This window comes from Sesamum indicum, linkage group LG12 (assembly GCF_026168435.1).
Source record: "Sesamum indicum cultivar Baizhima isolate 11 linkage group LG12, ASM2616843v1, whole genome shotgun sequence".
Classification (NCBI taxonomy): Eukaryota; Viridiplantae; Streptophyta; class Magnoliopsida; order Lamiales; family Pedaliaceae; genus Sesamum; species Sesamum indicum.
The window spans coordinates 9,614,352-9,627,155 of record NC_142668.1 but is presented as its reverse complement, the minus strand read 5'-3'; the positions used below and the strand labels follow the sequence as shown (position 1 = coordinate 9,627,155).

At 34.6% G+C, this 12,804-nt stretch overlaps 2 protein-coding genes across 2 annotated transcripts; one reads left to right on the top strand and one right to left on the bottom strand.

Annotated features, from left to right (window-relative positions):
* The first annotated feature begins 456 nt into the window (after positions 1-456).
* LOC105178460 (acyl-coenzyme A oxidase 3, peroxisomal) lies at positions 457-5,323 on the top strand. The gene is made up of 13 exons (XM_011101927.3): positions 457-985; positions 1,469-1,586; positions 1,699-1,806; positions 1,924-2,096; positions 2,188-2,287; positions 2,610-2,684; positions 2,825-2,955; positions 3,617-3,752; positions 3,830-3,949; positions 4,136-4,282; positions 4,369-4,473; positions 4,575-4,676; positions 4,873-5,323. The coding sequence occupies exons 1-13, from the start codon at positions 510-512 to the stop codon at positions 5,119-5,121; spliced, it is 2,040 nt and encodes a 679-aa protein (XP_011100229.2). The 5' UTR covers positions 457-509; the 3' UTR covers positions 5,122-5,323.
* A 2,302-nt stretch (positions 5,324-7,625) lies between these two features.
* LOC105178461 (uncharacterized) lies at positions 7,626-12,064 on the bottom strand. Its single transcript, XM_011101929.3, has 5 exons — positions 11,739-12,064; positions 9,640-9,774; positions 8,465-8,551; positions 7,958-8,129; positions 7,626-7,846 (listed from the first exon to the last, which is right to left on the bottom strand). The coding sequence occupies exons 1-4, from the start codon at positions 11,865-11,867 to the stop codon at positions 7,965-7,967; spliced, it is 516 nt and encodes a 171-aa protein (XP_011100231.1). The 5' UTR covers positions 11,868-12,064; the 3' UTR covers positions 7,626-7,846; positions 7,958-7,964.
* Positions 12,065-12,804: the final 740 nt, after the last annotated feature.

Sequence of the window (12,804 nt, the reverse complement as noted above, 5' to 3'; positions counted from 1 at the left end):
AATTCAAAAATAAATTTAATTGATTAAAGACTATTTTATCCATATGCGTTAAAAAAAATTATTTTTTACTTATCATTTCACTTTATTTTTTGTCAATAATAATTATTTTTCCAAAACAAACAACAAATTCTATTTCTATTAGCATATGTTATACTTATTTCTAAAAATATTACAAAAAGAATATGTTTAATCAAATAATAATATATGAACAAAATAATATAATTAGATAATATAGCAAGTAAAATATAATTTTTTTTTAAAATATTAAATATATGAAAGTGTAAATTTAATTATCGCTAAATTATTTAAATTTAATATTAATTTTAAATATATAAAATTAAATTAAAATTATTATAATAGAAGTAAAGTCGCTGATATTCCAAATACTTCAAAAAAAAAAAAAAAAATTAGGAGGTAGAAGCTGATGAACGCGTTATAAAAGCGTTAAAGTCTTCCTTATTTCTTCCATCTTCCGCATTTCAATCTTAATCATAACTCCACCAGAAAGTATGGAGAAGGTTAATTTCAGAACCCAAGTCTTAACTAGACATCTCCAAGACAACCACCGGGTTGCCGCCACTGCCACGGCCACCGCCATTTCATCTTCGCCATGCCTCAGCTACACGCCTCCGGAGGTTTCCGAGCAGCCCTCATCATTCGACGTGAATTCGATGCGAAAACTGATGGATGGCCACAACTTGGAGGACAGGGACTGGCTTTTCAACCTCATGATCCAGAGCAGGCTTTTCAATCCCAAGCTCAGGGGCGGAAAAATTTTTGTGGTGCCGGATTATAACCAGTCGATGGAGCAGCAGAGGGAGATCACCATGAAAAGAATTCAGTATTTGTTGGATCATGGGGTGTTCGAGGGTTGGCTCACGCGTAAAGGGTTTGAAGCTGAGATGAGAAAGCTGGCTCTTTTGGAGGTTATTGAGATTTTTGATCACTCTCTTGCTATCAAGATTGGTGTTCACTTCTTCTTGTGGTACTGTTTTCTACTCTTATTTTGTTTGTTCTCTTTGCTGGTTTATTTAGTCCACTTTGGTGTTTGTTGGGGTTAGTTTTATTTTATCCTGTTTGGGATATTGTAGAATTTTGTAGGCCAAGCTGCTTGCTGATACAAATTGTGTTGGACATGTCAAAAGTTATTTGATGTTGATGCGTTTGTGAAATTTGGCAGATTCGGGTTGTTTGTGACCCATTATAGTGTCTTTATTTCAGCAGTGGTAAATTTACAGAATGAGAATATACAGGCCTATCAAGATTGGCTTGGTTGAAGAACTATACCTCCTTATTAACTTTCTGATGTTTGTATATTTTGATTGGAGCATCTTATGGTTCTTTTTTCATTCCAAAGTATGTATCTTTTTGTCTGGCTCTTTATGTTGATCTGCTGGATATGCTGTCTCCTGTCCCTTAATTTAGTTGAGAAATGTACATTGAGCTTCTTTCATTCTTGATGGTTCAGGGGTGGTGCTGTCCAGTTTTTTGGCACAAAGCGTCATCATGATAGGTGGCTGAGCGCCACGGAAAATTACCTGGTCAAAGGCTGCTTTTCAATGACAGAGTTGGGGCATGGAAGTAATGTATGAGCAGAGTGGTTGTTCGGTTGCTTATTTGTACAGCATATAGCCTACTGATTAGTATTGTCTTCTGTTTCTAAATCTTATTTAAGGCATTTCTATTCAATATTTTCAGGTTCGAGGAATTGAAACAATAACTACTTACGATTCTAAAACTGGAGAGTTTGTCATCAACACTCCATGTGAATCAGCTCAAAAGTACTGGATAGGTGGTGCAGCTAATGTAATGACTTCCGTCAAACTTGGTTTTGTGATTGCTTGAAACTTCTAATTTTTCTCCTCTTAATCAGTCTCAAGCAGTGACAATTTCTAACAATAACTTTCTGTGTGTGGTTTACAGCATGCGACACACACAGTAGTCTTTTCACAGCTCAATATTGATGGAAAGAATGAAGGTGTCCATGCTTTTATCACCCAGATAAGAGATGAAGATGGAAATGTCTCTCCGAATATTCGGATCTCTGATTGTGGTCATAAGATTGGTTTGAATGGTGTTGACAATGGTCGAATATGGTAAAAGGCCCCTTCTGAATTTTATTAGAGAAGTTTGTAATTTTTATTATCTTAGTTGTTTTAGTCTGAAACCTGTGGCACTATGTTCCAGGTTTGACAATGTTCGCATCCCTAGGGAAAATTTATTGAATTCAGTCGCTGATGTTTCTCCAGATGGAAAATATCTGAGTGCGATAAACGACCCGGACCAGGTTTGGCTCCTATTCATCATACTGATCTCAGCAAAAGGTCATGTTTGATCAGTGAGGACTCATTGAATGAGTTGCGCATAAGAAAGTTTGAGTATGCTTTAGTAGATCCTTAAACTGAAAAATATTTTCCTAGATAGAGCGTAGATGAATTTTCCCCACTGAAATTATGCGCCTTTGGATAAGTTTCTATGATGATCGAAATAAAATTATGACCAATTTGTGTAAGAAAACTGTTGGTGGCATTTATGATATGATCTGTCTATTGCTTTTTTTTTCTTATGAAACAATAAAAGTGGAATTGACATGCATCATTTTATTTCAGAGATTTGGTGCATTCATGGCCCCTTTGACATCTGGGCGTGTCACCATTGCAGTCAGTGCCATTTACTCAGCAAAGGTCAGTACAAAAGGAGTACATTGGCTTCCTATCATTTGTAAAATCCTTTCCATCTCTAGTAATAACTGGAGAAAATAAATTTAGTATCTGTCTCCACCTCATCTCTTTAGTGATGTGATGTCTTGGCTTTCTTTCAACAGATTAGTTTAGCTATTGCTATAAGATATTCATTGTCGAGGAGAGCATTTTCAATTTCACCAAACACCCCTGAAGTTCTCTTGCTCGATTACCCTAGTCATCAGCGGCGCCTTCTCCCTCTTCTTGCAAAGACGTGAGTGTTCCATTGAGTGGCTTTTGCTGGCTGGCATTTTTATGGTGTTTGTGTATTAGTTCCTAATTCAATCATCTGAATAGAAAGTTGTCATTTTATTATGCAAACTCTCATCTTTGTGTATCTCTTTCTTTTGGTCTCTGTGTATGTGGTGCTCTCCTTGTCAGTTTGCAAATTTTTGTGCGAGTAATTGTACTAGCAGAATGAAATTGAGTAGCTCAGCTATTTTCCATCATTCCTATTTCTGTCATCTGTCAGCGGTGAAGTCGTTGGTTGTTTGAGCAAATTTTTGTTCTTGCATCAGTTACATTTATTTAATTTTGTAGTGATATTATCTCAAATACTATTATCATATTTGAGTTGCTTTCATCTCAAGAGTTGATATTCACTTGCGCTAGCAGAAAAGGAGAGGGTTTGCTTGATTTCAACCCATTTCTTTGATATTACTCATAATGAAGGTAGATGAGCAACTATCTCTCATGCTGACTCCATGCACTTGTCTTTAAATTCAGTCTAGTATTTTACTATTTGCCTTTGTGTGACACTTACATTTATCATCTGTCGGTCGACGTTAAGTAACTGAGCAGCATATTGTTTACATTTGTTAGTTTTCTGAACTGTTATTTGCTTTCTAACTAGTTGCTCTTCTTTGGTGCTGCAGATATGCTATGAGCTTTGCTGGTAACTACTTGAAACAACTATATGTTAAGAGGACGCCTCAATTAATCAAAACAATCCATGTTGTTTCCAGTGCATTCAAGGCTATTCTTACGTGGCATAACATGCGAACTCTTCAGGTGGTTAATAGGAACACAGTCGAGTTTTTTTATTTATTGACAAGCTCGCTTTCTTACACCAGTGGTATATTGTCTAGGAATGTCGTGAGGCATGCGGTGGACAAGGATTGAAAACCGAGAATCGTATTGGTCAGCTGAAAGGTGAATTTGATGTGCAATCTACTTTTGAGGGTGACAACAATGTTCTTATGCAACAGGTATTGTTGATTAGATTAGTACTTTCATTAAAATATTCATTCAGCAGACCCTTTGAGTGCTTCCTGTATAAACTGAAATAGATATAGTTATCGAATCACAGAGATTGGATCACTGAATGATTGAAAACGTGGAACTTTCAGATATTTGTTGTGAGGACTGGAATTTATGAAGTGTATTCGTTGCAGGTTAGCAAGGCACTGCTAGCAGAGTATGCAGCGGCGAAAAGGAAAAACAAACCATTCAAAGAATTGGGACTCGAACATATGAACAAATCCTGCCCTATTATACCTTCACAGCTCACAGTTTCCACTGCCAGGAGCGCTCAATTTCAGGTTTAGAGAAAGCTTCTCTTTAGTTTACTATCCTAGAGAAGCTATTTTTGAAGCGCTTGGAGTTTTTAACTGTTCATCTATTACAGAACGATATCTTCTGCCTGAGAGAAAGAGATCTACTGAACCGCTTTGCTGCTGAAGTCTCTAGATACCAAGCTCAGGGAGAAAGCAAAGAATCTGCTTTTATTGTGGTAATGATGCATTTACATGAATTTCATCTTGAATTTCAACGCCCATCCTGCCCAAACACCCTAATCCATAGTTTCTTACACTCTATACTCTTGTCCTGCAGAGTTATCAGCTTGCTGAAGATTTAGGCAGAGCCTTCGCTGACCGAGCAATTTTGCAGACTTTTATAGAGGCTGAGAATAATGTCACAGATGCCCCCCTGAAGGTACATGCTCATTTTGAATTTTCAATTGTTCCGTTATGTAAATAAACCGTGGAACCTCGAAGTTTTATGTTTCACACAATCTCGACATGAGAATCATCTTTCTGGAGCTATTTTCACACCACTGCCTTGAGTTAATATGAAAGTGGTACAATAAAGATAAGCTTGTGTCTGAACCAAAATATTCATACTGATGCAGAACATGCTGAGTCTCTTGAGGTCCATGTATGTTCTGGTTACATTGGACGAGGATGCTGCATTCCTACGATACGGTTACTTAACAACCGAGAATGCTGCGACAGTGAGGAAAGAAGTTGCAAAACTTTGCAGTGAAATCAGACCACATGCACTTGCCTTGGTCAGTTCTCTTGGTATTCCTGATGCTTTTCTGAGTCCCATTGCATTTGACTGGGTTGCAGCAAATTCTTGGTCCCCAGTTCAAAACTAGCTCGAATCCATGCTTCCGTTGCTTTCTGTCTCACTGTGAGAGGATAATGAAATTAAATACTCGTGTCGCTTGTTTAAAATCGTGTAAAGATGGTGGCAACAAGTAGCTTAGGATCAGTGGCCACATTGTTGTAAGATTATTTATGCGAATGAATAAAGAAACATACTGAAATTTTATACAGCAAATGTCTTTCTTTTCTGCACATCGTACTACTATCTGCTCTCTTCCGTTGTCATTATGCTTTAAATGCAACATATCCTTTGTAATTCTGCGCTCGTTGCAATCGCCATGTAATGTCTATTGACTAGTGAGGATTGGTCTTTCACCACTTGGAGAATAAGAAACAGAGTTCAAGTGCGATCTCTGGGGTGAACTCTTATATACTTCAGTGTGAAAACACATACGAGTTTATCATCCCACATCGATTATGTCTATCCTTAGATGCACAAGATAGCCAAGTTTCTTATGTCTATCCTACATGGGTCAAATTGCATATTTATCAAAAGTCAGCTAAAAATTCCTCTATTTTTTAAACATAATCCAAAAACAAAATTCCCCTTCGGTTAGAAGTTAATAGAAGGTGAAGTGGACTTGCGGTTGGTGTGGGGGTATGATTTTTTTTTGTAGATTTTGACATGTTTTTGTTATAAATTGTCAAAAATAGCTGTATATTGTGATTAAAATTATCGCGTTGATCAAATGTACTTGTTTAACTTTATTTTTAATTGATTATTTTTGCATTTTCATCCCTCCTAAAAAGTAAATAATTTTTTTAAATTATATTTTATTAATATAAAAAATATTTGTATTCTTTTTAAATTTATAATTTAAGTAAAAAAATTAAATTAAAAAATCACAATGCAAAAAAAAAGCATACTAAGTTCATTTTTTAAAATTTAAATATTATGTCAATATAAATGTTAATGAACAATAATATGTATTAACTAATTTAAATGTATTTTAATAAATGATTTATTATAAATAATTTAAATTACTCGTATATGTTATTATAATACTTTTTTTACTAATTTTTAAATTTTAAATTAATTTTTCTTATCATTTTAAAACTTTGCTTTTTCTTAAATTTATTTTAAAATTTAATAAAAAATAATAATTTGAGAGACCGCGTTGGGTAGCACGAGGGTGGAGGGCCTGGTGGTGGGGCGTGGAAGGAGGGCTTGGTAGTTGGGGGTGGGATTAATTCTATTATATTTATAAATAATAATTTTTATTTATATTTTATAATTATAGATATAATACATATCAAAATTGATTAAATCTTAACTCTTAATAATTTAGATCTAACGGTTAAGATGTATTGGTTAAATTTTACGATTGTTGTGCAATAAAAAAAATCCAATGGTCATGAAAATAAGAAATAATTTATAAGTAAATAAGTGTAAAACAATCTTTTGATAAAAAATTTAATGACGTTAGTTTTAATTAACAATGAGGGCAAACGTGCTATATTTAAAAAAAATAGAGAAATTTTTTTTCCTATTATAAATTTTTTTTGCTGAGTTTTGAAAACATATTAGCTAACATGCAATATGGCCATCCTAGATCTTGGACTTGTGCATCAGGTTACACACAAGAAAATTAGTTTTCTTATGTCTATCCTAGATGCAAAAGATAGCCATTCTAAGTGGCAATATATCTGTGACTTTGAGTCATATCATCACTATAGAAAAAAGTTACAGAGTTATTTAATAATTTATTATTTATCAAGTAGGTATGGTGGTGATGAAAATAAAGCGCAAAGGAGCCAGTTTAAAACGTGGGTGAGGAAATAAGAAGACCTCGGCGTCAACGCCACAGACGGAATTGTGAAACGGGTGGACATTTTTTATATTCGTAATTGTATAGTTCATTGTAATTTTTTACAATTGTACAAAATAAATATTTTATTACATTTGTACCTTTAATTGTAATTTTTTAAATTAATGCAATGTTAATTTTATAATTTTTTGAATTTTTAATATGTTGTTAAAAATTAATTATATATAATTAAATTATACAAATTTATTTAAACGAAAAAAAAGGAAAAAGGCAAAGTTGGAATTTAGAATCACTACTTGGCCACCTTTTCCATTTTTTTGCATTTACTTATTTCAAATCATGACTCGTCATATTTTTATTATACAATTAAAAAAAATTATAATAATATAATTTTTTTTAATAATAAATTATTAAATAACTCGTCATGAACACATATTGACGACCAAGATCTGTCATAAATTGCGATGCAAAATATCAGAATGCAGATGTCACAGAATTCATGGAGAAAGGGGTGATGAGATTTTTGCAATTTTTGTCGCAATATGAGGGGAGACGTCATCATCGCATCTGATACCATCACAGAGTGCATTGTCGCTCGTATGTGGTGAATGAGCTCTAAATCTTCTCAGTTATCTTGACAAACTGTAGCCAAGCTTATTGAAGTAATATCTCGGTAAAGTTGATACTTTCACTACTTGGCCGATAATTTAAGTCACAAATGGAACTTTCGAAGCACCAAATATGTGCCATTCATTAGATGATCCACTCGTCAAATTCTCATTTAAATATATCATTTCGGCATGTGAATTGACAGCGTTTTCCCCCAATCATATTCAAGAATTATCTTTTCTACCCATAAACAGACCCTACCATTATGGGTAGAAGACCCTTTGTGTTGTGTTTCATGTTAGCTTCCAAACGCAGAATTTGGCTTCGTCTGGTCCATCTGTTAAAATGCCGAAGAAATTATTAGATTCAGAGGGCAGAAAGCTACTATATACTGTAAAGTAAATAAACAAAATAAGAAACTAGGCAGCAAAAACCATCTGGCTCTTACAATCGTCTTAAGAGGAATGAGAATCTTTTGTTTTGTTATCGGTTGCTTTGGAGTGCCTAAAGCTGAAAACACTGCTAAGGCCCCGGTCCTTGGTGAGCTGCTCCAGCTCTGCCAGTCTATGTTTCAGCTGCTCGACTTCTCTGGCTAGTTCCTCATCTCTTTGTCTCATCACCTGGCATATTAGAGGAAAGATTAATATATCTATGACGAAATAAAAAGGATATGTCAAACTAGATCAACTTCGACCAATGATTATATATACTTGAATGAGAGCTATCCGTAATTTTAAATACCATGAAGGCTGCTAGATCAACAAATACTATTAGTTTCCATCTGCTCTAACTGAATGAAGCATAGCACAATTTATTAACAGTGGTATAGAAAGTGAACCAACAAACTCTCACAGTCTGCAGCCCTCATGCATGTCTCTGAGATTGAGCACATATGCATGTTGAGGGACAAGCACAAGAACCAAAAAAAAGATCTATTTTCAATGTGAAGATGGACCTCTAGTTCCTGCTTGCGCAGTTCTTCTTTTCTGGCTTCTGATCTGGAACTTCTTTGCACTTCAAAAACTACTGCAACACCTGCAACCTAATAAGAGCAAGGAGAAGCCTTCAGTTGGAATTCAGATATTGAGAAGAAAAGGACAAGGCATTTGAAGGAGCAATACACACATATGCATGTGAGTGCAACAACCAGTTAAATTTTAGCTAAGAAAATGTGAGTGAGAAAGAACTTGGGGCTGACATGGAGCAGTCTCCATGATGCTATTGTGCACATGATTGCTAGCAAGAGTATTTGCACAGACAACAGCGAAAATGCATGAATGCATTTTTGTCAAGAAGACAGGAAAAGAGAGAAGCAACTCAATTACCAAGTCAGCGGACTCATAACATGTCTATAAGACAGAATCAATACAGGGGAAGTTACATGATAAAATATGGGTCAAAGATCTGGATGGCTTATGATAACAGAAGATGATGAAGACGGACATAATCAATAAGCATCAACCATAACAAAATCAAACTTATACTCTTATAAGTTAATTTTAGTGTTATCAAAGGTAAGCAACCACATCTACAAGCCACACGACCTATCAATCTGCCTATGCCATGAGTCCTGGAGAAGCTTTCCAGAAGCTTGAGAAGACAAGTGATTGATAAAAAGGAGGAAACAAATCCAAAAAAGTAGAAATTACAGGAACAAATCCAGAAAAGTGGATATTACTTTTGCATTTTCACATTAAAAAATTTCCCATCATATTTCACACTAGACAGAATCCATTTAATCATCTTTAGTAATCATGGAAACTGCGGCAGTAAAACCCAGTGGTAAAACTCCCATATTCTCAATGCAAGAAATATAGATAAAGCACTAGGCTCATCCACCCAGCTACAAAACTCCTTGTGTCTCCAGCGATTCAAATAAATTGAAAAATTTACATTCTTTTCATTGTATAATTTGGTTGAGTGAAAGTAGATCAGGATAGTTGTGATAAAAAGAGACATGCTTTTGCGCTACATGGTCATGTTACCAGAAGAAACATCAAATGCAGAAGGAAAAGTTAATGCTTCATGTTATTATCCTGAATTTCATGGCGAAAATTCATATGTATAGTACATGTATTCTGTGGCTTCAGCCATCCCAAATAAATTATTTTCAAAGAAAATTAGCATTACCGTGAATACAAAGAGTTCGCCTAGAAGGTCTGCAGCAGCCTGAACAGCTTTTTCTTCATTAAGCGGACGAATCGCAACATCTGTTGCATGACCATATATACGTCTTTGCAAAGTTGTTGTTAACCGATGATTAGCCTGTTAAAGAATCACAGACAGTGAGGGTTTAAAGTCATAAGGTTCGCATTCTGAACATACATGTTCCTATTATTTAGCATAAAACTGTTCTTTCATCCCACATGAGGTAGAAAAAAGACCATTTAAAAGACAACCCAAATACACAAATCAGAATAGAGAAACTTCATAAGAAAAACAACTCGATTTTAGAATAAGCATCCCTCAACGTGTCCATACTTTGCAATGTATTTTATTTTATTTTTTTAAAATGTAGGATATTGCTTTAGAAATTTTGCAAAAGAAAGTTTATTATTTCTTAAAGTTATCCACAATCAAGCACTCCAAGATGTTAATTACATGGAAAAATTACGTTTTTGTCCAGTACATGTGAGAACTGCCCATCCCATTTTTTATTACATTTCGTTATCACCAGTAATGGAAGGTCCACAAATTATCAGCGAAGAGCAAAGTCAATGGCTGAGAATTGGTATTTCACACCATTGACATCTAAAGTGTTTGAAAACTAGACCATGAAACTTGAGATGTTTTACCTTTACTGTTAAACATTATAGTCCTAATTTGCATTGCATAACAATCATCTTATGCAGAAGCTTTATCCATAAAACTTCAGCATGTACACAACCACAAGGATGTTCATGTTCTAATTGTTCCCAAATATCTTCGGCATCAAAGGTTGCGAAAGCTGAGTGGCTCACCTTCAGTTCAACATTGTTATGGCTATTCTAATTCCCAAACAGATTCAGTAGGCTCTAGAAACTATTATCTTATTCAAGCTACTTTTGTTGACTACTTCGGCTATACTTAATATTATGAGGCCACTGACATTGCTTCCAAATAAGGACTATTTGTCCATGAATGGGATCAGCAATGACAAATGGACCAAGCGACAGATAAGCAATTTCAGTATCCGTAAAGCATTTTTTGCATCCCAATGATTGGCATCTTATAACCTAACACGTGACAGACATCGCTTGGAACTTTTTTGCAATACATTGATCGAAATTCTCAACTATGAAAAAGATAACTCTTACTAGTATAGAAGAAGATAGTTTGCAAAGAAAACTTAAGTTCGTAACAAAGTTCAAGAACCAGGTTAGCTACCATCCCCTCTGGTCTATGCCAAATGGCATGTTCCTCATGGTGAAACCCCACTCATAGGTTGTATTAAATTGTAAATAATTGGACTACCACAGAGATGAGACTCCAGAATTTATCGGACTTAAGAATGAAACAAAAAACACGAAGACTAAATTGTCCTAAGACAGGATATGCATATACTTAATCATGTTCATTGCACTTATGCAAGGGGGATTAGTTTAGAAATTAATTTAACAATGATAAACTCGCAGACTCATCACACAACATTTGCATCTACAATCTATTTGAATGTAAGCTGCAGTATTGGCTTAGATAAAATATCAGATAAACATGGTATGAAGAAACTTGTCGTCTATCATTCTTACATTAGTTATTGTTTGGCTTAATTTGCTGGCAACTTTTCCTTGAACGAACAATTCCAACAAAAACAGACAAGACAATACCATTTTTCTCAAATAACCACCAACATTACGCGAAAAGAGAGAGAGTACTACAAAAACCAGGAAAATATAAAGACAATTCACCAAAAAAGACCAATAGAAAAGGAAAGAAACTTGGGTCAAGTATTTCTTAGGGTTAAATACAATTTAACCTGTATTTCTTATTGATGGCGACCACCCATGAATGCTCTACATTCATGCTCAAACAATCAGTTCCCTTGTTCTACATATATTGCATGTATTTGTTTAACTTAACGGTGTCTGAGTGTGAATTTAAAGTTTAACATCACAAGTAAATAACATCAATAGAAAATGAGCAGCGGTAAAGGTGTGCATCCCTCATAAATCGACCTGTCTTCAGACGGGTTTTTCTCTATAATTCACAATTGTGCTTTCTGTGTGCTCAAATTTGGGCGAGAGAAGAACCTGGGCAATGTTGATAATGGATTGCCTGAACCTGGGGTGCAAGCCAGCCCCTTTCTTTATGCGATTCCCAATGGGTTTGCAAAGTGTCTTCAGCGCAAGTGTGCCGAGCTTAAATACCGGCAATATCATTCCCGCAGCTCAACCTACGCTCCGTTCTATTCACACAAATATTAATCAGATTGCAGAGCATCTATGGCTGGAGGGAGGATTCTTTTACGAGGACATATCCCCTGCGTACCAGGTGCTTGATGTTTCGTCTGACAAAGGGGAGTGTTTTCTTTTGTTTTTTCTTTTTTCTTTTTTCTTGGGTTTTTTTTTTTTTTTTGGGGGGGGGGGGGGGGTGGGTATGGGCAAGGGGGAAGGGTTAAATTCATTTTCTCCCGCACTCTCGTAGAGGTGCACGCTGCGATTTCGATTTTTTTAAATATATTTTCAAATTAAATTATTATTAGTGATCTTATAAAAAAAATTAAAATTATTACTTTTAAAACTAAAATGAACAGTGCAATTTTGTGTGATATTGGGCGAGTTTAATATCTATACTAATATATTAAAAAAAAAAATCTCTTCACGCTAACAAATGGCGGTTAATTGTACCGCTGCACTATTTTTTATGTCAAAAATACTCTTCATGACAAAATAACTAACTTATTTAATTTTTTAAAATTTATATTAATTGGTAATTTTTTTCTTTCTTTCTTTTTATTATGTAATGTACTAATTTATATATTTTACTCTTATTTATAATATATTTTAAAAATATGAAATTATCATATGCACGCAGGAACGACAATGGCACGACAACTAGTTTATAATAAAAATAAGACATTGAGACTAACAAAAACAAAAAATTGAAACAAGTATTTGTATGTAACAAGCAAGAAAAACCAACATTATGCATCATACACCACCTACATTGCGGTTCGATTTTTTATGATTTTTTTAAGTTTCAGATTAAAACCAAACTAATAATACGGTGTAATTTTACTCTAAATTTAAAATTATAATTTAAAAAATAAATTATAAAAAACGATACGATCAAATTTAATTGGGGCGATTTTGGACA

Excerpts from the sequence above, each read along its gene's own strand:
- LOC105178461 (XM_011101929.3), bottom strand. The coding sequence starts at position 11,867 with ATGATATTGCCGGTATTTAAGCTCGGCACACTTGCGCTGAAGACACTT. Across the intron at positions 9,775-11,738 it reads CCATTATCAACATTGCCCAG|GCTAATCATCGGTTAACAAC; the intron begins GTTCTTCTCTCG and ends ATTCTTTAACAG. Across the intron at positions 8,130-8,464 it reads TGCGCAAGCAGGAACTAGAG|GTGATGAGACAAAGAGATGA; the intron begins GTCCATCTTCAC and ends CTAATATGCCAG.
- LOC105178460 (XM_011101927.3), top strand. The coding sequence starts at position 510 with ATGGAGAAGGTTAATTTCAGAACCCAAGTCTTAACTAGACATCTCCAA. Across the intron at positions 2,288-2,609 it reads CGATAAACGACCCGGACCAG|AGATTTGGTGCATTCATGGC; the intron begins GTTTGGCTCCTA and ends ATTTTATTTCAG. Across the intron at positions 3,753-3,829 it reads ATAACATGCGAACTCTTCAG|GAATGTCGTGAGGCATGCGG; the intron begins GTGGTTAATAGG and ends TATATTGTCTAG.